Consider the following 24,945-nt stretch of genomic DNA (forward strand, 5'->3'; position numbering starts at 1 on the left):
CCAAATTAAGAGTGGCATTAGGTCTATTTTGCAGATCGAAAAATAATTATACTAATTAGTATTGATTTTTATAGAAAGTATATATTATATTATATTATATTATATTATATTATATTATATTATATTATATTATCTATGATCATGCATACAACTAACTGAAGTAAAGCACTAATGTAGAACCTTTTAGAAGCCTGTAATCTGTCACTTCAAAGCAATCACAATACAGCAATGTATCTTCTGACAATGTCTCAAGAATAATATAAAAACAACAATGTATATCCGTAGTTTCTGTAAAATCAGCTTGTACTTTCATGCTTTCACATATTACTAAATTATCCTTCTGACAATAAAGGTTAGAAAATTTCACAATTTATTATTTTCGCGAAGTCTGAATATAATTTGCTCTAATTTTGTTGGCGGATATTATTGGTAGAGGTTGTTGCCTTTTATTATGGAAATCTGAACCGGAAGCTACCTCTCGGAGCTTTGTGACGTCAACAAATGCAAAACTAGCTCATAGTGATTAGCCACGTCATGTTAACTTGGCTGTGGAGTAGCTGTCAAACAAACCCAAGAAGGCTTGTACTTTAAAGCGAGTTTGAGTTATTTTTAAAGAACAGACTTTGTTTCGCCTTTATTAGTTGGCGGGACTCCTATGGAAAGATGTCAGACATCGGGGACTGGTTCCGAAGCATCCCTTTGATCACCCGGTATTGGTTTGCTGCTTCGATTGCTGTTCCCTTTATCGGTAAACTAGGATTGATTGATTTTAGGAACCTTATGCTGTTTCCAGAGCTGGTCTTTAGCAGATTTCAGGTGAGTATATTATGGTTGTCACTTTGAGCCAAAGCGTTGGTTGTTGTTGAGGTTCTATTTATGTGTTCGGGTTGTTAGCAGCTGGCTAACCCTAATAGGCCTTCTGCTGCAGCCAATCAGAGGTCGAGACGTAGGTTGGAACTTCCGGAAGCCTTGAAAGTGTACCCTAACGTGCTCACCCGAAAATACTCAGTGAACCGTGTCATTCTAAAATGTTATCAGTGATGAATTTAATGTTTTAATTTTTCAAGGAATGTGATAAAATTTCTGTTTTAGAGGGTTTGTAAATATGTGTTTATTTTTAGGGTGTTGTTCTGATGTAGTCCACAAGGCGGCGACTGTACGACAGTAATCACGAAAGGCGTTCCGCTTGAATTTGTGTCCGAGGGCAGTGTAATTCAGACAGAAAATGATTTTTAAATGCACCATTAAAAAACAATTAATATCGTTCTTTATATTTATTTTTGTTCCGTAGAAAAAAATATCTAGTAATAATAATTGTATTCACGTGTTTTTTTAAATGATGGAGTTTAACAGTAAACTTCCATCTACAAGAAACTATATCATAAAATATGCTAAAAAATGAAGTATTTTGCAAGTAAAGAATAAACTAGAATCATAACTCAGACACTCTGTTTGCCTCATGAATGTGTGGTTGTATGAATGAGTATAATAAAACATTTCAAAAAGGCATGAATACTTAAAGAATAATACAATCAACGTCCATCAATCCATCGAAAATACACCCAGTGTGCCTATGTTTGTGTGGATGCGTGTATATTTTTAATTTGAATCTCAATCTTGACAGACACACGAGGTGCAGTTTGGTGTGTATTATAGGTTGGAGTTACCAAAAGGACCCACACACACAACACAAAGATCGGACTAACGTATATTTCTTTGAGATCTCACCAGATTTCTATTTTTTTTTACATCAGCTCATTCACCTGTTTGTATTCCACTATCAATAAAATAATAATAAAAAAAACACTCCTTAGTTTTATGTAAGGAGATGGTTGTAACATGTTTATGACAGATGTTACAATCCACTCCAATACTGTCAGCCATGGCTCAGCTAAAGAATAGTTTGAAACTGGCTTGGGGGAAAATGCATTAAATCTTGCCCGTTAAGCTACAATTTGATTCCATTTTTATTGATTTTTATCAGTCGTATTAGTACCAAACAAAAGTTGGTGCTGGCCAAAAAATATACGTATTTCTATCTCATAATTTGGTTTTCGTCCTTTGAGATCAAGTAAGAAATCAGTAAATCCTAAAATGACCAAAGGGCTGCTGCTGCCTCATCCCAGATTAATGGAATTGTTGGTGCGACAAAGAGAAATCATTTTTACAGGTTAATAGCTAAACCGATTAGCGACAATTGTTCCTGGATCGTTCACAGAGCTCTGTCCCTTCAGCACATTTTAAACGCCGTGTTGTTCACATCGTTGCCGCGAAAGATCTGTTAACACGGATAGAGATGGCTGAAAATGTCTGATTTGTGATCCGCCTCGAGTCCGCATCCCGTTTGTTTGTTTTGTTTCAGCTCTGGAGGCCGGTGACAGCCACCCTTTACTTCCCCATCACCCCAAACACTGGCTTCCTCTACATGGTCAATCTTTATTTCCTCTACCATTACTCCACTCGGCTGGAAACAGGTGAGGCCGTCGGGCCGCTTACGCTTTCTGTCACCCTTTCTTTTTTTTTTTTAAATGTCGCCTTTCTTCCCAATCCTTAGGAGCGTTTGATGGCCGGCCTGCAGACTATGTTTTCATGCTCCTTTTCAACTGGATCTGCATTGTTGTATCCTTTCAGCACCGTCGCCAACAGAAGGAAATTCAAACCTTAAAGGACAGAATGAACGCTGAAAGTTGCAGCCCTTTGTAGGCCTGTTTTCCACAGACCCACTGATGCTTTTGTTCCTCCTCTGTACCCCATCTCTCTCTCCCTCTCTCTCTCTGTCTATCTCTCTCTCTCTGCAGCAGAAGCATGCCATGTCAGGGTGGCTCTGCGCCAGTGGCCCAGTGTCAGTCTACCCTCTGCAGAGCAGAGAGAAACTTAATCTAGGTCACATGCAGCACCAAGCGGCTTCACAGTCCGGCTCGGTTTGTTTTGTCAGGAGTTCAGTGATGATTAATAGACACCTCAGACTGAGTCACAAACAAAATCAGGAATATGAATTTTCCAGTTTTGATAATAACCTCAGGTAAAAACAGCAGGAAGGCGTGATCCGTCAAGGTCGGCTCCTTTGCTCCAGTGTGAGTGCCAGGTGCTTTTAGAGCTGAAATGGGGATTTAAGTGAGGGATTTTTTTATTTATTTTTCCCCCCTCCATGAGTACCCTCTCCCAAATCCTGAGGCTGCAAATGAAACCGCCTAGAGCTTGTTGTCCTTGACTTGGCGTCTCTAGATAACCGGGCTGCTGATGGACATGCGGGTAAGAATTCTCTCTGTATCTACGCCACAATACAGGTTTGACTGTGCCGAGTTGTTGAAGCATGCAGTGCTTGTTTCCAGGTGACACTGAAAACCCAGGATGCGATAAACAGCGCAGTATCTTGCAAAACTATTCACACCTCATGAATTTTTAAAAAATGTGTTTGCAACAATGCAGCCACAATCTTCATTGGGTCTGTTTGCAATTGGATTTTATGTGATAAAAATCTGAAAAGTGTGGCATGCCTGTTTATTTAATCTCCTTTGACTGAATGCTTAGAAGAACCAGATTTGGCTCTTTTTATAGCCGCATATCAGACTGTTGGATACATTTTGTATGTTTCTCAGCCCGTAACCAACTGTTATTTTAGTAATTAATTATTTTTTACGATTAATCGATTAATCAGATAAAAGAATGGGCTCATTCTGCACATTTTTCATTTAACCACCGAAGGCTTTTTATGCAATATTTGAATTGCATTAAAAGATGCAAATAAACAAATCATTTGATTCCTTTTTTAAATAAGAAAATCAACATTTTATTGCCTAAAATTCACTAACAGAATTCCTTTACTGTACATTTGATGTCAAGAAGCTCAAAAGCTTCAGGCATTTCTGCCCAAATTAACATCAACACACCGTAGTGCTAATCTGTCGGGTTGTATAGGATTTTTTTTTTTCTTCAGAATTTGATCAATGCCACTTGTGGGTCCCTGGGTTGAACACATTTACAGATGTTTTTTTTATTTTTTTTATCTTGCATACAAAATATATACATTTTATACAATTTTGGCTTAATTACTCCTCTGGGCAGCAAATAGCCTATTTTTAAAATCTGCATACAAAGTTTACTTTGCGAGCGTCTGACTTGGCGTCTCCTTTTGTTGACGTTTTCAGCTGCTGATGATCCCACTGATCATGTCGGTGCTGTACGTCTGGGCTCAGTTCAACAGCGAGATGATCGTGTCTTTCTGGTTTGGAACTCGCTTCAAGGTACGTGCCTCAAACCTCGTTCACGTCGGACACGAAGCTGATTGTTGGAGGGACTTCTGGCGGTTTTGCTGCTTGCATGCATGTAAACGTCCAGTTAAAGATGTCTGCCGCTCTATTTGTAGGCACATTACCTACCTTGGGTCATCCTGGTCTTCAACTTTATCATCGGAGGATCGTAAGTACCAACTTACCCGTTTTATCGGATCCCATAGGGACGAGCCGCAGCGTCGCAGCGGATCGGTGGTGTGAGGTTTCTTTAGTCTTCCTCTCTTTGCTTCTGTGCAGATTTGTGAATGAGCTGACGGGCAATCTGGTCGGCCACCTCTACTTTTTCCTCATGTTCAAATACCCCATGGACCTGGGCGGACGCTCCTTCCTCTCCACGCCCGAGTTCTTGTGAGTGTTCAAGTAAAAGATGAAGGCAGAAATGCACTGATCCGTAACTTTGCGGTTCATTTCTAGTTTTTGTAAATTCTTCGTCTAATTTCTGCATTAAATAAAACTGGGTGGTACAAATTTCACGGTTGAAAACCTGCTAATACAGTGAAATCCTCCAGGTTGAGGGTCAGCGGTGTCTGGACGACTGAACTCAACTTTAAAGGATTACAGTGTATTTGTAGCAGCTGCCTCAAAATATGCATCTTACACTGCAAAAACACAAAATCTTACCAAGTCTAGTTTCTAGTGAAGATATGTTAGTGCAGTTAAAATAAGACAAAACTAACTTATAAATAACTTTTCAGCAATATGTAGAAGTTTGTTTTAAGTCAAGAATTCCTTAATATTGAAGGGAAAAATGCTAGTTATAAGTGAAGTCTGCAGGTAGAACAAGTGGAACAATATGGCAGATTTTTTCACTTTCATCTTGTACTTTTCCATCAATTGTTTCTTGCTGAAAAGTTACTTCTAAGTTAGTTTTGTCTTATTTCAAGAAAAGTAAGATACTTGCACTAGAATTAGACCTGGTAGGATGTTGTGTTTTTGCAGTGTATAGTAACATGAGTCATATTTACATCCTTTCAAAAATAAACATCTTTATCTAAAGCTGTAATTTATAATGTGTCAGATTCTTGAATCACTCAGTAACGTTTCGCCTTTGTGATGATGTATCATTCATGTTCTGAGGCATCTCTGAACAAAAACCGTTCGTCTTCGTCTTAAAGCCACAACGAACCAAATAAAGTCGGGAATCTTTTTCTGACCTCCAGCTGGTTGCGGTTGTTCGTAGCATTCGATGTTCAATAAATCGCCTCCCTGTTTTCCTCCTCCAGGTATCGGTTCTTCCCTAACACGCGAGGAGGAGTGTCGGGGTTTGGAGTTCCTCCGACCAGGAGGCCGGTTCCCCAGGAGCCGCCAGCGGCAGGCAGGGGAGGAGGCCGTCACAACTGGGGACAAGGCTTTCGCCTCGGAGGAGAATGAGATCCTCCTTCAGCTCCCTCTTAACAAACAACTGAGCAGTTGACTTTTTTTTTTTTTTTTCTGCCTGAGATTTTTGCTTCCTCACAATTTTCTGTTTTGAGAAAGAAAGAGAGAGAGTGAGAGAGAAAGAAAAACTTTACCTCAAGTTTGATTCACGTGTATGTGTGTTGGGTTTTCAAAGATGCTGCAGGATGAAACCGGAGAAAGTGTGTGTATGTGCTTTAACCGGAACTGCTCCGCTCCGCACTACAGGACTCGGACTCTGACCGTAGGCTCGGTTCAGCCGTTTCTACTGCTGCACGCGTCCAGCAGATGGAACTAATAAAAATAAATGTCTTTTTTCCGTGGCGACCCCGAACGCCTCCCGCTCATTTCCGTCTTTCCTGTCCTCTTCCGCCGTTTTCCTCCATGACTCGACTGTCGACACGAGAGATGTTGCAGCTGCACGCTGTTGATTCGGACTCCTCCCTGCTTGTGATGCCATATCAGATTACATTGTAATTATCACTGCCGAGTGCGCCGTCAGCCTCCCCCCAGCAGACGAGAAGGGAAGCTATAGCGCATAAAAAAAAAAAAGTATTCACCTCCTTGGATGTTTTGCCCTCTTTATTGCTTTTACAAATCAGTCATGATCAACAAAAGTTGGCTTCACTAAAAAAAATATCAATCTGACTTCTACAAAATGACAAACACTTTAAATATTCACCCCCATTTAACCTAATTTAACAGAGGTCCAGTCAATTAGTGCCAGCAATCTCACAATGAGAAGAATGAAGTGACTAAAGTAGCATAAAGACACCAGTAGCTGGAAGGTAGGATTAGAAAAGAACACTCCAAGCAAATCGGAGTAAACGTTGCTTAAGGTAAAAGTCAGGGGATGGATATAAAAAAGTTTCAGCAGCTGAAATGGTAGAGACTGCCTGTTGCCTGTGCTTTTCATCATTTAAAAAGCACAGGCAAGTGACGAGAGAGCCACTTAAAGAAAATTCATATCTAGGCTAAAACAGTTTGCCAAATGGTAGAAAAGAAACTCCATAGTCAAGTGAAACAGGGTTCTTTAGAGTGATGAGTGAAAATAGAGCTATTCAGCCATCAAACAAGACACTGTGTTTGGCAGATCTCAACAATGCACATCAGCACCAAGACGTTATTCCCAGTGTGAAGCACGGTGGTGGCGGCATGCTGCTTGGCAGGAAGGCTAGTGAAGGCAGAAGGTAAAATGAATGCAGCAATATATCGAGAAATGCCAGAGAATAATTTGTTTTCATCTGCAAGAGAACTAAGGAGCTAAAGTGACACAGAAATGGTTAAAGACAAGTCAATCTGATAGAGAATTTGTTTCAGGACTTGACACAGAAACCTGACGGAAGATTGAAAAGTTTTGAAAAGAAGAAGTGCAGCAAAAATCACATCTTCTAAACGATGACTTCAAGTGGTGAATATTTATGCAGTCACTTGTTTTCTTTTGTAAAAAGCAGTTTTCCACAACTGATTTTTTGGTTTTACTAAAAAAAATTTTTTTTGTCAAAAAAGTCAAATTCGTAAAACATCCACAGGGGTGAATACTTTGTTTTTTTATACATAGAAACTGTATTTAACTTGTGTATCTCCCAGGTCTGAGCTTGAGTACGTGTAACATATTTGTATTTTCGAGCCTTTGGTGCAAAGAGCCGGAACTTTTTCTGACGTGAGACGATTTAAATGAGGTAAAACAAAAATGAGCTCTTGCTCTTTTTTTTGTAAATACAGCACATTATTGAAAAGATGAGTCTGGGTGTGTTGATTATTTTTATTGTTGCCTTAATGCAATACTTTGTTAAAATAAATTATTAGAATATGTACAGAAGGACCAGTTGAGAATTGTTTTATTACTATTTGTTTCTCGTTTTCTCCTCTAAAAGAGCAAACACATTTATTGCCCTCAGTTATTTTACATTGTTGCATTGATGTGGGTTGATTATCAGTTTTGTATCAACACATCAAGTAGAAGAGATGTCCATCTGCTGGGTCATGTTGGTAAGTGGTGCTGGAAGAAAACAAATATTCTTAAAGAACCCTCAAGCTAAGAGTCGATATAAGTTTTTCATTTTGCCAAACACGGCTCTCTGTCTAGGGCGGCATGTTTATGGGGGGCGGCACAAGAGGTTCTAGAAAAGCAAAAGGAATTGCACACATTTAAGTTGTACATTTTAGTTTCGTCTCAACATTGTGAGGCATCAGTCAGGTGAGCTTGATTCACATCAGAATTTCACACCAAGGCAAGAAATTAGATGAAATTTGACCCATTTATAATTAAATTTACATTTATTTCATACATTCCATATAATTTAATTTTTCTTTTAGCCTAATGTTTTCCTTTGGTGTGCATGTTCAGTTTTGATTGGAACTGGTTCTCTGAGCCCAATCACCTGCATGGTTTACCCCCAGTTACGACTTGTAAGACCGACTTCACGTTTCAACATGGCCGCTCCACAGTAGGAAGATTAGGTGGAAACATTTTACAAGACACACATGTGAAAGTGCATCTAGAATCAGTCTTGTATGTAGCGGCCCCGGTCCCCACTACTGATTGGGCCACTAGGTATAAGATTAAATGGATCATATTTTAAGTGCTTATTATAAGTGAAGCTTAAGATGTTTCTAAGAATTACCACGAACAACGCCTACGTTCATCGCTACGTTGAAATTCAGGCTTTTTAACTAGAAGCAGTTACCTCAGCTCCGACGTCAAATCTAGCTCAGAATTCCCAATTCATATCTGAAAAGTGTGGCAAGCATTTTCAATCACTCTAATTAGGTTAGTGAAAAAATGTAAAGACTGTTTAAATACTTGTCCAAAGCACTGTATTGATGCTGGCAGAAAATAATCGCAACAAATTCAAATATCAAGGAATCTCATATTCTCCATTTTATTCAGACTACCACGGCATTTTGCAGTCAACTGTGTTTTTATTGAATTGCATCAGACTTAAAAGGGAGAAAATGAAAATGCAAGCAGTAATCCTGTACACGTCAAAAACAAGATGTTGAGTTATTCGAGACCGTGAACCCAATGCAGCAGGAACCAACATGCAGTCAAGCATACAGCCATCCACCTGCTGACGCTAAATTATAGCTCCCCTCCCTCCTTCTGTGACTGAAAGCAAAAAACCCACCGATTTCATTCATGTGGAAATAAAGAGGTCAACTTGAACGACACTTTCCAAGATGAGTTAAAAAGAGAGAAACGCTTGAAACTTTGTGACAGCTTTTGACTGCAGTGACATTCCAACCGCCTTTTAACAGCTCCGTTTTTGTATCTCCGACGTTCGTCCACCTCCGTTTTGAGCATGTGCAGAAATGAAGAGGGGGAATTAATCCCACCTTGACTCTTAAGCGAAGAAGCCTAGATAGAAGACAAGACGTATTTACAGCTAAACGAATGGATATATATGAGAAGGCTCAGATAAAGGTGCTCAGGTTATTTAGAGTGCATGTAGCATTTTCATAAAAAAAAAAAAGAAAAGAAAAAAGAAAATGAAGGGCTTTTGGCAGGTTCCGCCGAGAAGATTTACAACACAGAACTGTGAAGCTGCTCCACTCTGCTCCCTTTTTTTTTTTTTTTTTTTTTTTTACAAAGTAGACAGGAAACAACAGGTATGAGCTGGAAAGGCAGCATGGTGTCGGACAGACCCTGCATTCTCCGGGATTTATCAGTTCTCTGTAGAAATGTGCACATCATGTTCTGCATCAGCTTCAAGAACACGTCTGAAAAAAAAATAAAAAAACTGCTTAAACAAGCTGCGGATATTTTTTTTTGTTAAAGTATTTGCACCACTGCTGCTAATCAGTGTGAGTGTGTGTGTGTGCTCGCTGCAGTTTGTTTCCTCAGCTGCACACTCCTCCTACTCGCCTGTTTTGCACATCTGAGTCAGCATTGTATCACCGTAAAGGCATTTGAAAAGCAGCCTGGTACGGGAACATCTACCACTACGACAAGAAAAATATGCAAGTGCCATCAAAATCTACTCATAATGAGCAAAATGCAGCTAGTTGCTTTTTTTTTTTTTTTTTTTTTACAAAAAAGGAGATTTCCAGCAAATAGACTATAATGCATTTTTGTTCTTATTACAGCAACCAAAAACATTCCAGGTTTTGGGGCGACATTCATTCATCATGAAAATAAAAATTAAAAGAAAAGTTTTGTCGCTCTGCACCTGAACAGACCGCTTACTCTGTATGACAAGAATATTTACAAACATGTTACAAAACCAAAAAACGAAAACTAAACTAAACTAAACGTAGTAGTGAGAGTTCTGCATCAAGTCCAGCTTTGGCACTCCTCTTCACGTCGGCGTCCGTTCTTCACCTCAGTGCTGTAATCGTCCCTGGCGCTTTGTGATGACATCACAGACACATTGTGTCTCTGATTGGTCGTCTTCACTTGCCCCATGATGGCTGGAGAATCAGCATTTAAAGATTTGCCTTTCCTAGAACAGGAAGAGAGATTTATAATACTAGCCAATATTTTCCTGCTAACAGTTAAAAATCTCTTTTTGGAGATAATTCTTTTTTCTTTTATCCATCTTATTTACATAAACAAACCTTCTCTTTGCCCTTACGTGACCATAATTATCTGCTTTTGTCTGCACGTTTGATGCTAATGGCGGTGCATGCCTTATTTCTGAAGGACCAATCAGACATAATTACACACCAGCAACTTCCTAGATGGCTGCAGAAGCGCAGCTGTGCCCTCTTAAAGGAACAGTTCACCATTTAATTTCAGCCAAGTCACAGTCTGTTCCTGCCACCCATTTATTCTCTATAGTTCGTCCTGTCAGGAGTCACGGAGGGCTGGAACGTCTCCCAGCATCCACAGAGGAAAAAACTTGGCAACGCAGCAGCAGCGGCATCAGCATCAGCATCAGCAATAACTGATTCTGAGGGCTGCAGACTAAAGCAGAAAAGTAAAAGTTTGGTTTAAAAAGTGAATCAAACTTAAATCAACCACATCACTTCCTCTATATTCCCACAGGTGTATAGATGATGGATTTTACTTGTCAATTAGATCTATTATGTTAAAATTTCTAGACATTTAAGGGGCAGTGTTGTATGTTTTTTATGTAGTCCCATTTTATAGCCCTATCTAGTAACTATGTTACCCTCAGTTTTCAGAAAAAAAATCATATATCAAATATGACTTAAAAGAAATTTGATTTTGTAGTTTAAAAACTTGAAATTGATCCTCTGTCTGTTTAAAAACTCAGAAAGTCATCACAACATGGCTCCTCCTTTAACAATGTTCCTATCAGCATGGCACTGAGAAGTAGCTCCTATAATGAGCTCAGCAGATGTGCAGCTCTGCCAGGTGTTTGCTAATTGCTGCTGGCTAGTCTGAAGGAGCTGAGTGGGGGGGAGAGCTGCTCTGTGATGCAGAAGGTCTGAGGAGGAGTTTCATCCTCAAAACTGCTACAGGACATCCTTCCTGCCCAAAGCCATCACCATCCACAATAACTCTTTGAAAAATCTTATTTGATTTAAAGCAAACATTTAGTTTGCCTTTGGCATCAATAAAGTATTTCTGAATTGAATAAATAAAACTCATGTGCAACCAGTTGCATACAAGTTAACAAAGCAGATTCGGATGTAATTTAATCCCACTGTTAATCCAGTTATTCCGTGCAGGGGTTAGGATGGCATACAAATGCATGCCACACTTATAATTATGCAGTTCATAATTATGCACCTTTTTTTTGTTTTTGTCTAATAAAATAAGATACAGCTCGAGACCGTTATGTGACAAAAGCCAAAAGGGGTGTGAATACTTTTAGAAGACGCTTTAAGAACAAACAGATCTAAACCTACCGTCACCCAGTCACTCTTCCTGGTTGCTCCATACTCATAACACCAGTGTCGGTGGCCAGTCTCTGTCTCTCCGCTCCTTCTGTCTCGTCTCCAGCAGTGACCTTTACCCACCTAGCAAGAAAAAATATTTAAAAAAACCAACAACTTAATTTAAGCTGTGCATTATTAGATTTTATTGACATAAAGAATAAATTCAGATTGAAGAAATGATGGTTCACAATGTCTATGAAGAATTACCTGATCCGCCTGTTTTTTATGCAAACAAATGTGAGTCAAAATGTTTTTCTCCAGTATGAAGCCAATGTTTTTCTTACCTTCCTTTGTCAGATGCACTGCAGCTGTTCTGGTCCTGCCCGGTTCGGCTCAGATCGTTCACGCCCTGCGCTAGTCGCCCGGCCAGCCGGCGTCCTTTGTCTTGGCCGGACAGTTTGGAGTCCTCCCCAGCTGCTACGTTCCCACCAGACTCCTCCGCTAGGATCAACAAGTTTCAATTTTTAGAGCCTCAGTCCGGTGGAATAATAATGAATCAAACAGAGAACAGAGTGTCCTCCGGCGGGACTCACCATTCAGAGCCTTGACTTCCAAGGAAACGGCCTGGTTGTCATCAGAGATCTGGCCGTTCTGGTGCTGGCCCGTGTTCTGTTCCTCGGCGAGGCTTTGCTTCTGGACTGCGTCCATCCAGTCCAGGGTCTCGCCGTTCTTGAGGGCCGAGCGGTGGTCCTTGAACCAGCGGACGATGTCGGTGCGGCCCAGTTTCGTCTGGAGCTCCAGCTGGCTGTACTCCTCGGGGGAGGGCCACTGGGTCCGACAGAACATCTGTGGGTAAAAGCACAGCATGTTCATCACTAATTAAGCAACGCATCTTTAAACATCAACAACAAGTGGATCCGTGGGCGTCAGTAGCTGCGTTTTCATCGACCACATAATTGGGAGTTAAGCGGCATGATTTTTAACGACTTACTGCGTCGGCAAGCTTATTCACGTAAAATGTTATTTTTTATTTAATGATAACACAGACATTTCGAAAACACTTTCGATAAGACGTTTTTTGAGCTAGGACCAGGTGGTTGTTCAGCCGTATTGAAATGCGATCAACAACCGAATGCATCCACTAGCGGAAACAACAAAGACGACAACAGGAAGTGGTAGGAGGATGATGACGTGGCATGTTTTTTAACGACTTACCGCAATAATTTAATGGAAATATCACAATTGTGGAGGTGGGGGAGGGCTGACATTAGCAGAACATCGACAAAGTTTTGTGCACATTTGTAAGGGAAATGCAGTTAATGTTTCATTGTTTTGACTAAAACAACAATGAAACACCACGAGCCATGTGATCATGTTTCTACTGGCGGAAAAGATGAAGGAGGCAGCAGGAAGTGGTAGGATGATGATGGTGTAGCATGTTTTTTAACAACTTATAGCATGAACAAACATATTCACATGTGATTTTAAATGCCTTATTTAATGGGAACACTGCAATTCCAAAATGTTATGTTTTAACTAAAAAATAAATACAATCCATTAAAGACAGGCTTTCATCGCTTCTCACCTCCCTGAGAAGGGCTAGCGTGCGACTGGAGATGGGCGCTGGGCTTGAGGAGACTGACAGGAGGGGAGGATGAGGAGAAGACGAGTTGAGTATGGGAGGAGATCTTGAAGAGGAATGGGTGGGAGGTTGAGGAGCGAGCACAGGGGGGGAGGTAGAAGATGAAGAAGAAGAGGAGGAGGAAGGAGGAGGGTGAGGAGAGGAACGAAGAGCCTTCCCGTCCTGCTCCCGGTGAGAAGCCCCATTCAGCAGCGCCCCTCCCGCCCGCTCCGGCCTGTCCTCAGAGTTCCTGGAGGCCATGGTGAGCAGAACCTTCTCCATGTTGTCTCTCAGGGCGCGGCGCTCCGAAAACCAGCAGTCCACCTCCGTCTTGGACAGCCTTGTCTCCTGAGCCAGCTGGTCTGCGGCAGAAACAAGACGATTAGAAAAAAAAAAAAAAAAAAGAGAGAAAAGATGGTCGTTCCCCTTTTCGACAAACCGCAGGATTCAGTCACGCTTCGGGGGGGACTTGAAAACGGGGCCTCATTAAAAACGTCGCCACTATTCCCGTCATGGCTGCAGCCACGAGAGAGGAGCGCCAGCTCCTCCGGGGTGAAAAAAAAAAACCGAGTCACATGCTGTGGACTTGTGTAAGTGAAAGAAAACAACCTGATTTTTTTGTGATTTAAAAGTCTAATTCATTGGCAGAAATGCCAGAGACGGCGGGAACATTACAAGTTGCTAATTAGCCCGACTGGTATGCAGGAGACCAGAAATGGAGATGAATATGTTTGTGACTGGCTACATGTCTTTGATTAGTCAGTAAAACTTAACACGGTTTCAACCAATTACCTGATTTATCCTGTCAGGATTTCCCAGGAGGATGAAATCATGTAAAACTAAGAGGTCTGAGTTGGACATGTGAAGACGCTTTAATGCAGTACACAGCAAAACTCTGATTTGCTTAGCACAAAAGTATTTACACCTTTTAAATAATTTCATATTTTGTAATGCCATAACAACAAAATTGAGATTTTCGGTTGTACGTTCTGTGTGTGTCTATCGCCCAGTGATGGACTGGCAACCTGTTCAAGATGTACCCTCCATGTTTAAGAGGGAATAGACAATGGATGGATGGATTACAATTTTTAGTTTTGCAAAGGTTCCCAATTGGATTTAGATCTGAACTTTGACTAGGCCAGTCTACCAGTTGAATATAATATCATTTACACATTTCCCCTGCAGTTCTGGCTGCATATTTAGGGTTACCGTCATGCTGGTAGGGAATCTCCTACCTGAGTTATAGATCTCTGCTGCTCCTCCAGAGCATTTCTAGTCTCTTACAACGCCTTCTAATTATTATTATTTTAAAAAAATGTCACCTTCTTTTCCATTTCACAATAATCCACTATGTTTGTTGGTCTTTTGTATGAAATCTTAACGCATTATGTTTGAGCTTGCAACGTAACTACATGCTGAGAAGTTTAACAAGTATGATTACCGAGAAGTGGAAGTAAGAAGATAAAAGTTTGCGCGCCTGTTTGGACTCCTTACCGAGCTCCTTTTCCGTTGGGGAGCTGCTTCTCTGGAAACTTTCCTCCAGCGCCTTGAGCTGCTCCGATGTCTTCCCCTTCACTCTCTCCAGCAGGGGAAACTTACTCGGGACAGCTTTCTTAACGGGGCCGTCCAGAACGGCAGGGGCCGCCTCTGCTTTCACCAGCACAGGTGGAGAAGCCACGCCTCCAAGAAGACGCACACAGATAGACATAAACGGCACTTAGTTTTCCATCACGTAGGACAAGAAAACGCAGATAAGGCATCGTTTAGAGTGAATTTTCTCTTCTTACATACTTTTGAGATTGAGCAGCCTCTGTTCACTGAACCACTTCTTTATCTCTCCCCTGGACAGTCCAGTGGTCTCTATCAGCCTGTAGATCTGCCACAGTAAACAGCGTTAAAGTAAACAGCAACTGTGGTTTACTGCTGCTGATAGGTGTGGATTTAAGAGGAAAAACACTAAACTGGGAATCCAACCATTGGAGAAACAATTATGTTTATTACTGCACAAAAAGATGTCATTCCACTCACTTCTTACCTCATCTTCCTCGGGGAAAGGACACTGTGTGTAGCTGGAGCGCAGCACTGACAGCTGCTCGGCCGTTTTGTTCGGGTCCGCTGTGAAAGTCAACATTTTGGGCGACGCCAGCTTCGTCGTGGCCGTCGACGCATGGATGGTCTGAATGATGGACGGCCGCTTACTCTCGGTTGCGATCACCGGAGTGACCAGCGGTCGCTTGAGCGACTGTGCCACCTGCAGGAGTCAAAACGGTTTCTCTCACTGATCAAGTTGTGATAAGGTACTTCTAACGGGTCCAATCAGAATCTGCTGTAAGCAACATTCACTTTAAAGTTTTAATGTTTAAAACGTCATTTCCTCTGTTGGTTGTCTACCTGGCTGGCCACTGTGAGCGCCAGTGGTGCGCATGTGACACTGGAACCGTTGGCCACAGGAGTCAGCACCAGGCTGTTCTGGCCCAGGATCTGACAGGGGAGAGACTGCAGGACAGTGGCAGCTGACGGCAGAGGCTTGGAGGAGCTGCTGTTGGTGGATGAGCTGGAGCCCAGCTGTGAAGCCACCACTGTCAGAGTCTGAGGCACTGATGAGATGGTGCCGTTGAACATTTTCTTCCTCGCTTCTTCTACCTGAGACATCAAGAATGAGATCATTTGGAACGTTTTAGGTCAAACTGAGCATGGTTAGCAGGGCCGGATTTACAAGAACCGGGGTCCCGGGCCTGGAGCCAGATTTGGTGTCCTATCCACTACAGTAAAAAAATTTCTACTAATGCAAATTACAAAACATCAATAGAACAGAAAGGGGGAAATTATGGTATAACAACAGCAACAGATATAAATGTTCACACAAAAAGTTCCTAAAGTGTTAAAAATAATGTATAAAAAATAAGCTTAATAGTATAAAAGGTTATCTTTAACATAAATTGATGCAAGGTAGGTTTAATGCATCTCCTGAGAAGTGGCTCCATGTTGTTCCCAAAGAAATTACTATAGCTTCTTAACTTTTAAATACTTGAGAATGTTTTATGTTCATAAAACCCCCAAAATATTAATAGAACTAATCAGATATGGGACTATGAATTTTATATAATGTACAACACAAAACATGCATTCATTGAAAGCCCCCCAAAAATTGGGCGCTGGGCTACGGCCCCAGTAAGCCTTTTCTAAAGTCTGGCCCAGGTTGTTAGGTTTTCAAAATTAGGTACAATTCTGTTTACTGTTGTTTATCTACCAACAGCTCACAGTAGCAACACACACAGCAAAGAGAAATTAAGATAAGAAATTATCATTGCACCTCTTCAGGGGACCAGCTGATGCCCTGCTTGAGCCGCTGAGTGGTGAACCAGACTTTGATTTGCTCCTCCGGGTGTTTGGAGGCCGCGGTGAGCCAGGAGAGCTCGGCCTGCGTCGGGTAGGGGAACTTGTTGAAGGAGGAGATGAGCGTCAGGTTGTCGTCCAGGGACGGGTTGTATTTGGTTGTGTTCAGGGGCACGGCGATCTTCGGCACCTGAAACAAAAACCGAGTCAAAATGGCAACCGGAAGGATTTTTCTTTTTTTTTTTGTAAATTCTCAATATTATCAGTTAAAGGAATAATGACTAATAAAGTACTATTACCTGATTCTGGATCAGCTATAAAAAATACCCCCCATCACATCAAATATAGTTTTATTTGATTGAATGACTTTCTGTGTTGGGTGGTGAATTGCAAAGTTTACGCCGTTCTGAAATTTCCCCAAATAATTGCCAACATTAGTAGGCAATATTTTCACAAAATAACTTCACAGGGATTCTAAACCAATGCACTGCCAAGTAAAATCATTCACCCACTATAAACTTTTTAATATCTGATCACGTTACAACCTCAAACTTAATAGCACTTTGCTTGGATTCAAAGTGATACACAAAGTAGAGTATGAGGGGAAATGGAAGGGAAGCACAAGAATTTGAGAAGTGAAATGTGTATATGTATTCACCTCCCTTTACTCTGATACCCCAAAATTAAAACAAGAGTCTAATACACTAATTGGGACAACTGCAAATTCTGCAAGACAGGGCCATCTACCTGGATGGAAATGCGGGGCAAGGAGAGCATCAGCTCTAGATCAGCAGCAGGTAGAAGCTGTTCACAGGACGACTATCGGCTGGGCACTGCACAAGTCTGGGCTTAGCAGAAGCACGGCAAAAAAAAACCCAACACTGTTCCAGATACACAAGTCCTTTTTAATGTACCCATTTATGGGACACAGTTAATATTTCACATAAGCTGCTCTGGTCAAATGAGACCAAATTGAAGCATTTCTTGGCATATTTTGACTATTATTTTATACAATAATCCCCCCTGGAGCCTTCACTTACTCTAGCCATCTGTTTTGGGGTCACAAATTGAACCAGTGACGCCATGAGGCAACTCCTACCAATGCAGGAGAGTCAACGAGGACAACTGAATGTGGGAGAGCGACTTCCTAACAACAATGATTTTCAGCAATAAAGCCATAACCAATGATTCTATCACAGTGACTACACTTCACAACTAAAAACTCATTGGAAATTGTTAATTTGTGGCAATTTGATGCGCTCCGTTCATTCTGACTGAAACTGAGCTTCTTTGTAAAGAAGAAGAAAAAAGAAGTACAGTCTCTAGGTGTACAAAGATGGTAGAGACATTCATATCCAAAAACACTTGCAACTGTAAAGGTTGTAAAGGTTAGTCCTACAAAGTACTGACTTAAGGAAGTTTCATAAATGCAGAAAAGGCAGAAAAACCTATCTGGAGAAAATATTTTCCGTTGGGACAATAATAAAATCCCAATAACATATATTGAGGTTTGTACATCCAACGTGATAAAACAGCAGAGGTTTTCCCTTTGTCCTACCTGGGTATAATTTATAGGCTGCTGTAAAGAAGGCATGATGTGAGAAAGGCTGTCTGCTTTGAGCAGAGTCGACTCTGGGATAATAACGGTCCCGTTCACATTGAGCGCCGTTATTGGTTTCTTGGCGAGCTCTGGGGTCAGTTTACTCATCTGCAATTCTGTCCGTTTGGTGTCTGTAGACAAAGTTTTTGGTTTAGCAGTTTTTACTGTGTTGGTTTTGATAAGCGAGGAGCTTCCCAGTCTGTCCCCTTTGCCAGGAAGCGAACCCAACGTGTTATAAATGACTGCGCTGTTGCTGCAGCCTTCTATCGTCTGTTCCAGGATTGTCTGGTTGTTCATTTTGATGCGTTTGAATTTGAAGTTGCTCTCCCCGGGGTGACATCTCTCGTTGTGCTCCGTTAGGGTGTCGAACTTCTTAGTGTTGAAGTTGCAGACAGCGCACAGGTACAGTGGGTTGAGGATGACATTTGGATGGTTGGAGTCCACGTGTTCCTTGAAAGTGTTAAGATTCTGTGTGGAAAAGGTGCAGTATTTGCACTCGTAGCCCCCCTGCTGTCTGCGCTGAGGTTTGGAGGGGTCTGGCGGCTCCTTTTGTGGCTTGTCAGGACCTGTGGGAGCGTCCGAGGCTTTGCCTGTCCCGTCTGAGTCTGTCGGTGGCTCTGCTTGCACTGGATGGTCTGTATTCATAGGCACCTCATCCTGAACATGGTTTTCTGTTACCTAGCAGAAAGAGAAGGCAAAAGTCATTAGATTAGATTTTTAACTTGTATATAAATGTTTAGTTAAACCTTTTGCTATGTAAATGAATGTAATTAGGATCTTCTTCACATAAAAAATCCCACCAGGGCCTCCAAATGTTACAATAAACAAAAAAACAAACATTAAAAAAAAAAAACAATGCTCCTGCCTCCATATTGTGCGATTCATCCTCATCATCATCCACCTCCAACTGTGTCTGCTCTGGTCGGATCATGCAGGGAGTGGAAGCTTTGCGTCGACTTGACATGATGATTTCAGGTTGCGGGTCAGGAATGTGCTTAGAGTTGCTTTTGTCTTGGCTCGGGATTCCAAGATGGAGGACCACTGATTAAATACAGAATGACTGTCTAAAGCGGAGCCAGACGGATCAAACGCAGACCAGAACGGGACTTTCTGGGACTGTCACAGAGAGACGTCAAAGAAATATTTTGGTATTTGTAGAGAGACCAAATACGATAATGGGAGATGAAGGACTGTTTGCAGAGCAGCGTGGGCTGGACTCGTTGACGGTGTCAGCTCCAGCAATGGCAGCTCTTCTGGATCTTCATGACAGGATGCTGCCTGGATGGGAGACAAAAAAAGTCAGCAAATGAGAACTGATCATTCCCAACAGTAGAAAAATGTTTTCACGTTCATCTACAGTTCTTCGACCTCTGTGCGGATAGCATGAAAACTTCTGCAGAGCATAATCAATGACAATGCAATCATTCAAAAGCAAAAGTCAAGATTAAGTGTTTGAATGTTGTCTGGTGTAACAGATTACCACAGTTTTCAAGTTTCAAGCTGAATGTCGATGGGTATAAAACAGTAGCTGGCAAATGAACGGCACAGCAAACAGGCGGTCTACAGGTGGACTGCTTCAGAAAAGTCTTTGAACAATAGAACAAAACTGCAACAATGCTTTTTCTTTTGCACAAACTACTGTGCAGGCAACAATCTTAAGGAATACCTGCGGCGAACCACTGGAAGATTAAACGAAAGGTAGTGTGCTGCTTAATGAGCATTTGTTGTTTCATGCTGGGAGACTGGTGGAAAAGAATGTGACAAAAAAACGAACAAAAATAGAAACCTTTTGACAATATTGTGAGTCAAAACTCCACAACTTCAGGCAAAGCACAAGCCAGCTATAATACTGGCTGTAAAGTGTGAGGAGCAACTGTCAAAAAACGTAATGTGCTAATTGAATGAAAAATTATTAAGTACAAGGCTGGGAAAGGAAAATACAAATTAAGGGTATCAACAACTTGAACATTGTAAATATTATTATTTGTAAGTCAGATGATAAGGATGATCTTTTGTTAGGTTTTGGTCTGCAAACCTGCAGATCCACATAATAACTCTGTTGCGTCAGATTCACTGTGGCGATACTGTAGCTGGGATGCAAATATATTCAGATCTGCTGCTGTCAGGAACAAGAGGACTGTCCAGAGTAATGCTGAATACTTATTCAGCTGATTGGACCACAAAGTGTGGATAGAATGACAAATCAGAGATAAATTAGATTCACATTCGCATCTTGAAGAGCCAAGAACAGCTTTATTGTGGAAAATGACACCCTATCAAGAAGGAACATTCAGAAATATCAGAAGAAGTGTGAGCTGGGGAAAGTTTTCTTGCAGGCTAATGAGAGAGAAGCTTATCTGACTGAAAAGGCCCATTGATATTCTGGAGGCCTCTCGCACAAGCTTTACTCTCATATTCACATGAGTAAAAATCAAATGAGTTCATGCAGCTGCGGTGCTCTTCTATCGGGACTTAATGAGGTTCCATAAAACATGGCACAGAAGAACGAGTCCTCATTCCAAATTAAAATCTCACTTACACAACAGCGCTTTATTGCTCCAGTAATAAAGTAAAAATAAACAGAGGAAGTCTGACGCTTCCAAGCACAGACGACCCAAGGCAGTTTCATCAGCTCTGGATTTACTTTGTAATCACCTCCGAGAGTCACGATCTCGATGCGAACCTCTACAACATCTCCTCCATTTAGAAAAGCACCGAAGCCTTTGAGGCCTGCATGCTGACATCCCAGCCACTGTCCCAACGGGTCTCGAATCTTCCAACGTCCCACTGAAGCATCGTCAGGAAACAGCTGCACTGCCATGGTGTTGCTATGACAACAGCGAACGTAAAGTACCACAAGCTGTACATACATCGTCCAACTGCATTCAGGTTTGTTTGCCGTCTCTTAAGAGGCAGAGGAGGAGTTAGAATAAACTAATGCACCTGTTATGAGGATGGGTGGTTTGTGAAATCGGGATGGTAAATTTAGCACCAAAAAAAAACTTCCATAAATGATCATTAACAAATTAAGCAGTACACACAGTAGCAACTTTATGATGTGCTTTCAACCCAAACCGAGTAACAGTATATTTTTGAAAGGAAGTCAACTTTTCATTTCTGGAGGCAGAAAGGTTGGAAGTCTTAATCCATGTTTGTGTACCTACAGTCTCCTTCCTGTTCAATTCTACTTCTGATGATGTTCCTGCTGTGTAGCAGGTAGATTTTCTATGCAGCAACACCTACCGTTTAAGAAAAGAGGTGCGACAATTGTAGCAACCAACAAGTTGCTTGCACCATTGCCGATATGTGGTTCTGGTGTCAATCTGTATATTTTACAGACCAAAACCCAGATTTGTAATTGGCTCATTACAGTTGGAAAGTTTGCAGCATGCTGATTTGAAAGCTTAGATCTGCTGTGGGCAATATGCTGACAGTTTTTTTAAAACTTATTTTTATATATTTTTTAATGACAAATTAGAGTGAAATGCCCGTTTTGAAATATTGTCAAACTTTCTCTGCGCAGTCGCTGTACAAAACGGGGCGGTAATGAGATCTTGTGCCACAAGATATTTTTGCTTCACTTTTATTAGCCACATCCAGGTTTGGCTATTGCCAAATAATTTAATCAGAACCTGCATAAAAACATGAAGTAGGCAAAAAGATCTTAAAAAGCTACACATCCGAAGAAACACAGAAGAAAATCATTGATAGCTTTCATTCTAGGAAGGGTTATGGTGCCATTTTTAACATCTTGGGACATCAGCATGGTGGTGATTCTATGTAGCGAGTTACTACCGCTGACTGACCCCTGACTCAGATGATAAAATTTTAACCACAACCACCGTTGACCAAAAAAACAAAAAACAAAAGCTGATCTAACATTTGCCACAAAACATACGAAGATCCCCAAGATATTTGGAAAATGCTTTGTGGACTGCAGAGACAACAGCGAAACTTTCTGGAAGATTTGTGTCCTGTAACATGTGGTGTATAAATTAACAGCATTTCAGCATAAGTCAAACAAGGTGGAGGTACTTCCTGCTTCACCACCTTGATGACTTGTCATAAAATCCTGAAGGAGAATGTCCATCCATCAGTTTTTTACTTCAGCGTTAATATTCAGCATGACAAAGCACAGCAACCCTGATATGCTCCAAAGAAACCAACTGAAGGACTAGGTTTAGCGGCCTAATCAAAGTCCAGGCTCAACTTTAATTAAGATGCTGTGGAAAGGCGTTAAACAGGCTGTTCATACTGCAAACCTCTATTGTACATAACTTAACACAATTCTGTGTTTGCAGCATGCTGATTTGAAAGTGGCGATGGGAAGTAATTTCCTGTTGCCACTGGTTACAGTATATAGTACACCATCTAACTCCAGCATAGAACTGCATACAGTGCACCATACACCATATGCCCCTTGAAAAGTTTGATTCGTCTCTGCTGAAATCCAGTTAACATCGGATAAGGAGGAATGGAGGGATGCATCTGTCAGCTGCGACTGAAGTGCCACTTCACATGACCTCCTGAACTTCAGCTGCCACACTGCTGACACAGCATGAACCCTCCTCAAAAGCGATGATGGGAAAGACAGATCAGAAGCAAAGAGAAAAGCCATTGTGCTGCAGCTGAATTTTTATCTCCTACAGTGGATCTATGCAAGCTGAGAGGGAAGATGAGCCATCCCCTTATGCAACACCATTTAGTCACAGGAACTTATATGACAAGCACTTAGTGTCGTCAACAGGATGCACGGAGAACATCAGATACTGCTTTATGTAATAAAAAAGTTGCTACCGTGCCACTTGAGTAAAAAAAGAACAGTGTTCAAAACATGTCAGATTTTGAGCAGAAGTCAGAAAGGCAGACATTATCGTACACAATGTAAATACAAACAACTCAGCCAGTTTGAATTGTGGCAGTCAAACATGTGTGCCCACCATCTCAAACAGAGAGAAACGCCTGAGCAAACAGATGAACACTGGAGATAGACCAACACTCTTCTTCCTCTCTCAACATTTTTCACTGGAGGAGGGGCGGCTCTCCTGCTGCTTCACCGAATGCCATCACAAAGAATCCATGTTGTTAATCATATCATATCTGCAGCCTTTATCTAATTTAGTCATCTTTGTAATACACTAACAGACTTTCAGTCTCAAGGTAAAATAATATTAAGTGTTTTTTTTGTCTGATGTCCTTGAAAAAAGATATATTTTTTTGGACTCTGCAATCTGTTGCCTGAGTTTTAAACAATAAAAAAGTATCTGTTCTTCAAGATAGAAAATGTTTATTAACTGTGATCTTTGCTCTAAAACTTGAGCTGCGTTCACAAGTTAGGTCAGACCGTCGGCCTCCCACCTGTTCCATTAGTGTGTCTAACCCAGTCAGCCAATGTGTGCAGAGTGAGCTCCGTGCCAGAGCCACAAACTCCCTACTGTCTGGATGCTCATTAAACTTGTATGAATACTGAGCCTGGCTGCCTCTAGCCTGGCCGTCTGTCAGTTTGTGTTGTCCTGTTGTTTGGCTGCCTGGTTGGCATCATAATAGTGCAGCCATCTACCTGAAAATGTTAAGTAATGCGATGAAGAAGGACAGACAGTAACAAGGTTACGCTACAGACAGTAAGACAACAGGAATCAAAACAATGCCATCCGGAGCCGCTGCTCTGACGTATGAAGACAGACAGACGATTCGATATGTCAGAAACACAATAGGGCCATAGGAAGGATGTGCTATCAAACAGCACGGAGAGGCAAATGACACAGAACAGATGAGTCACAGCAGTACGCTCAACTCAGTCCCTATTTCTGTGTGCCATTAAGGTAATCTCACACTGAGGAAGGGCAGATGCTTCTCACTTGCCGCATACAAGATCTGGAGTTTCAAAGAGACTGTTTAGCTGAACCTGTCATCATAAAAATACCCATCATAGCTTCTCTGTGAATAAAAAACCCCAGCTAGACTTGTAATGAAAGATCTTTATGTTGTTCTTTATGTCTTAAGACATTTTTACTTGGGGATCACTATAGTAACTGCTGCCAATGTGACTAAGACGTTCTAGGAAAAAGTTGTTAGACATTATTATCTTGTCAACTTGTGCTACAAGGCCTCAAAATGTTACAAACACCCACATTTCCAGTCAAACTCAAGTCATCTGGCTGTTCTCTTAATGCGACTGTCTGGTGAAGTAAGTGTCAGCCACTATGAGCCACAGATATGGAGATGTTTCAAAGTGCATGCTTTAGGCTTGTATTTGTTGAAGTAAAAAGGTTGTACTTCTCGAAAGGCCTAGGTGTGTTGAAAGAGGTTACGTGTGAAGACTACTAGTTAGATTGTCTAAAAACACTCAGTTGAATTAGAATCAAAGAAGTCTCCCGCATGTGGAAATGATCAATCCATCTATCCATCGACATGGCACCACGGGGGTGAAAGGTCCAGAAAAGAAACCCAGACATCCTCCTGACATTCTCCAATGCAATCTGGAGGATCGCAAAGCGTTTATAGGTCAAAAGAGATAAATAGTGCCTCCAGCATGTTCTAGGTCTGTTGAAAGCACCTCTTAAGGGAGATGCCCAGGAAGCATCCTGATCAGATGCCTGAACCATCTCAAACTTTTTACACTCCTTACCCCATCTCTAAGACTTGACCCAGCCACCCAGCAGAGGAATCTTTTTTTCTGCCACTTGCACCCAGTATCTTGTTCCTTTGGTCACGATCCCCATCTTATGACCAATAAGGAAATGTTAGAACATAGTCAGACCAGCAAATGAAGGAATGCACTTTTTGGGTCAGCTTATTGTTCATCACGACAGACTGGAGGAAAGTCTGAACTACTACAGATGAGGACCAAATCTCCTTATTAATCTCATCATCACCCCTTCAACTCCTGGGCAACCAAAAACCCAAACAGA

General features: G+C 41.4%; 2 protein-coding genes across 2 annotated transcripts in view; one reads left to right on the plus strand and one right to left on the minus strand.

Annotated features, from left to right (window-relative positions):
- The first annotated feature begins 478 nt into the window (after positions 1–478).
- Positions 479–9,270, plus strand: derl1 (derlin 1). The gene is made up of 8 exons (XM_008432018.2): positions 479–816; positions 2,363–2,474; positions 2,555–2,619; positions 3,226–3,252; positions 4,149–4,244; positions 4,367–4,419; positions 4,530–4,640; positions 5,516–9,270. Exons 1-8 carry the CDS (start codon positions 664–666, stop codon positions 5,661–5,663), a joined length of 765 nt encoding a protein of 254 aa, XP_008430240.1. The 5' UTR covers positions 479–663; the 3' UTR covers positions 5,664–9,270.
- zhx2a (zinc fingers and homeoboxes 2a) overlaps positions 8,549–24,945 on the minus strand; it is a 28,469-nt gene continuing 12,072 nt past the window's right edge. Inside the window, exons 2-13 of the mRNA XM_008432016.2 lie at positions 18,900–19,312; positions 17,993–18,712; positions 16,412–16,624; positions 15,490–15,741; positions 15,134–15,349; positions 14,890–14,974; positions 14,593–14,778; positions 13,063–13,460; positions 12,071–12,323; positions 11,822–11,978; positions 11,508–11,618; positions 8,549–10,132 (exon numbers count right to left, since the gene is read on the minus strand). Of these exons, the coding sequence (XP_008430238.1) occupies positions 11,510–11,618; positions 11,822–11,978; positions 12,071–12,323; positions 13,063–13,460; positions 14,593–14,778; positions 14,890–14,974; positions 15,134–15,349; positions 15,490–15,741; positions 16,412–16,624; positions 17,993–18,712; positions 18,900–18,998 (2,688 nt within the window). The 5' untranslated portion in view covers positions 18,999–19,312 and the 3' untranslated portion in view covers positions 8,549–10,132; positions 11,508–11,509. The remainder of the gene's footprint in view (positions 10,133–11,507; positions 11,619–11,821; positions 11,979–12,070; positions 12,324–13,062; positions 13,461–14,592; positions 14,779–14,889; positions 14,975–15,133; positions 15,350–15,489; positions 15,742–16,411; positions 16,625–17,992; positions 18,713–18,899; positions 19,313–24,945) is intronic.

The sequence above is a fragment of the Poecilia reticulata genome, linkage group LG16 (genome assembly GCF_000633615.1).
Source record: "Poecilia reticulata strain Guanapo linkage group LG16, Guppy_female_1.0+MT, whole genome shotgun sequence".
Taxonomy (NCBI): domain Eukaryota; kingdom Metazoa; phylum Chordata; class Actinopteri; order Cyprinodontiformes; family Poeciliidae; genus Poecilia; species Poecilia reticulata.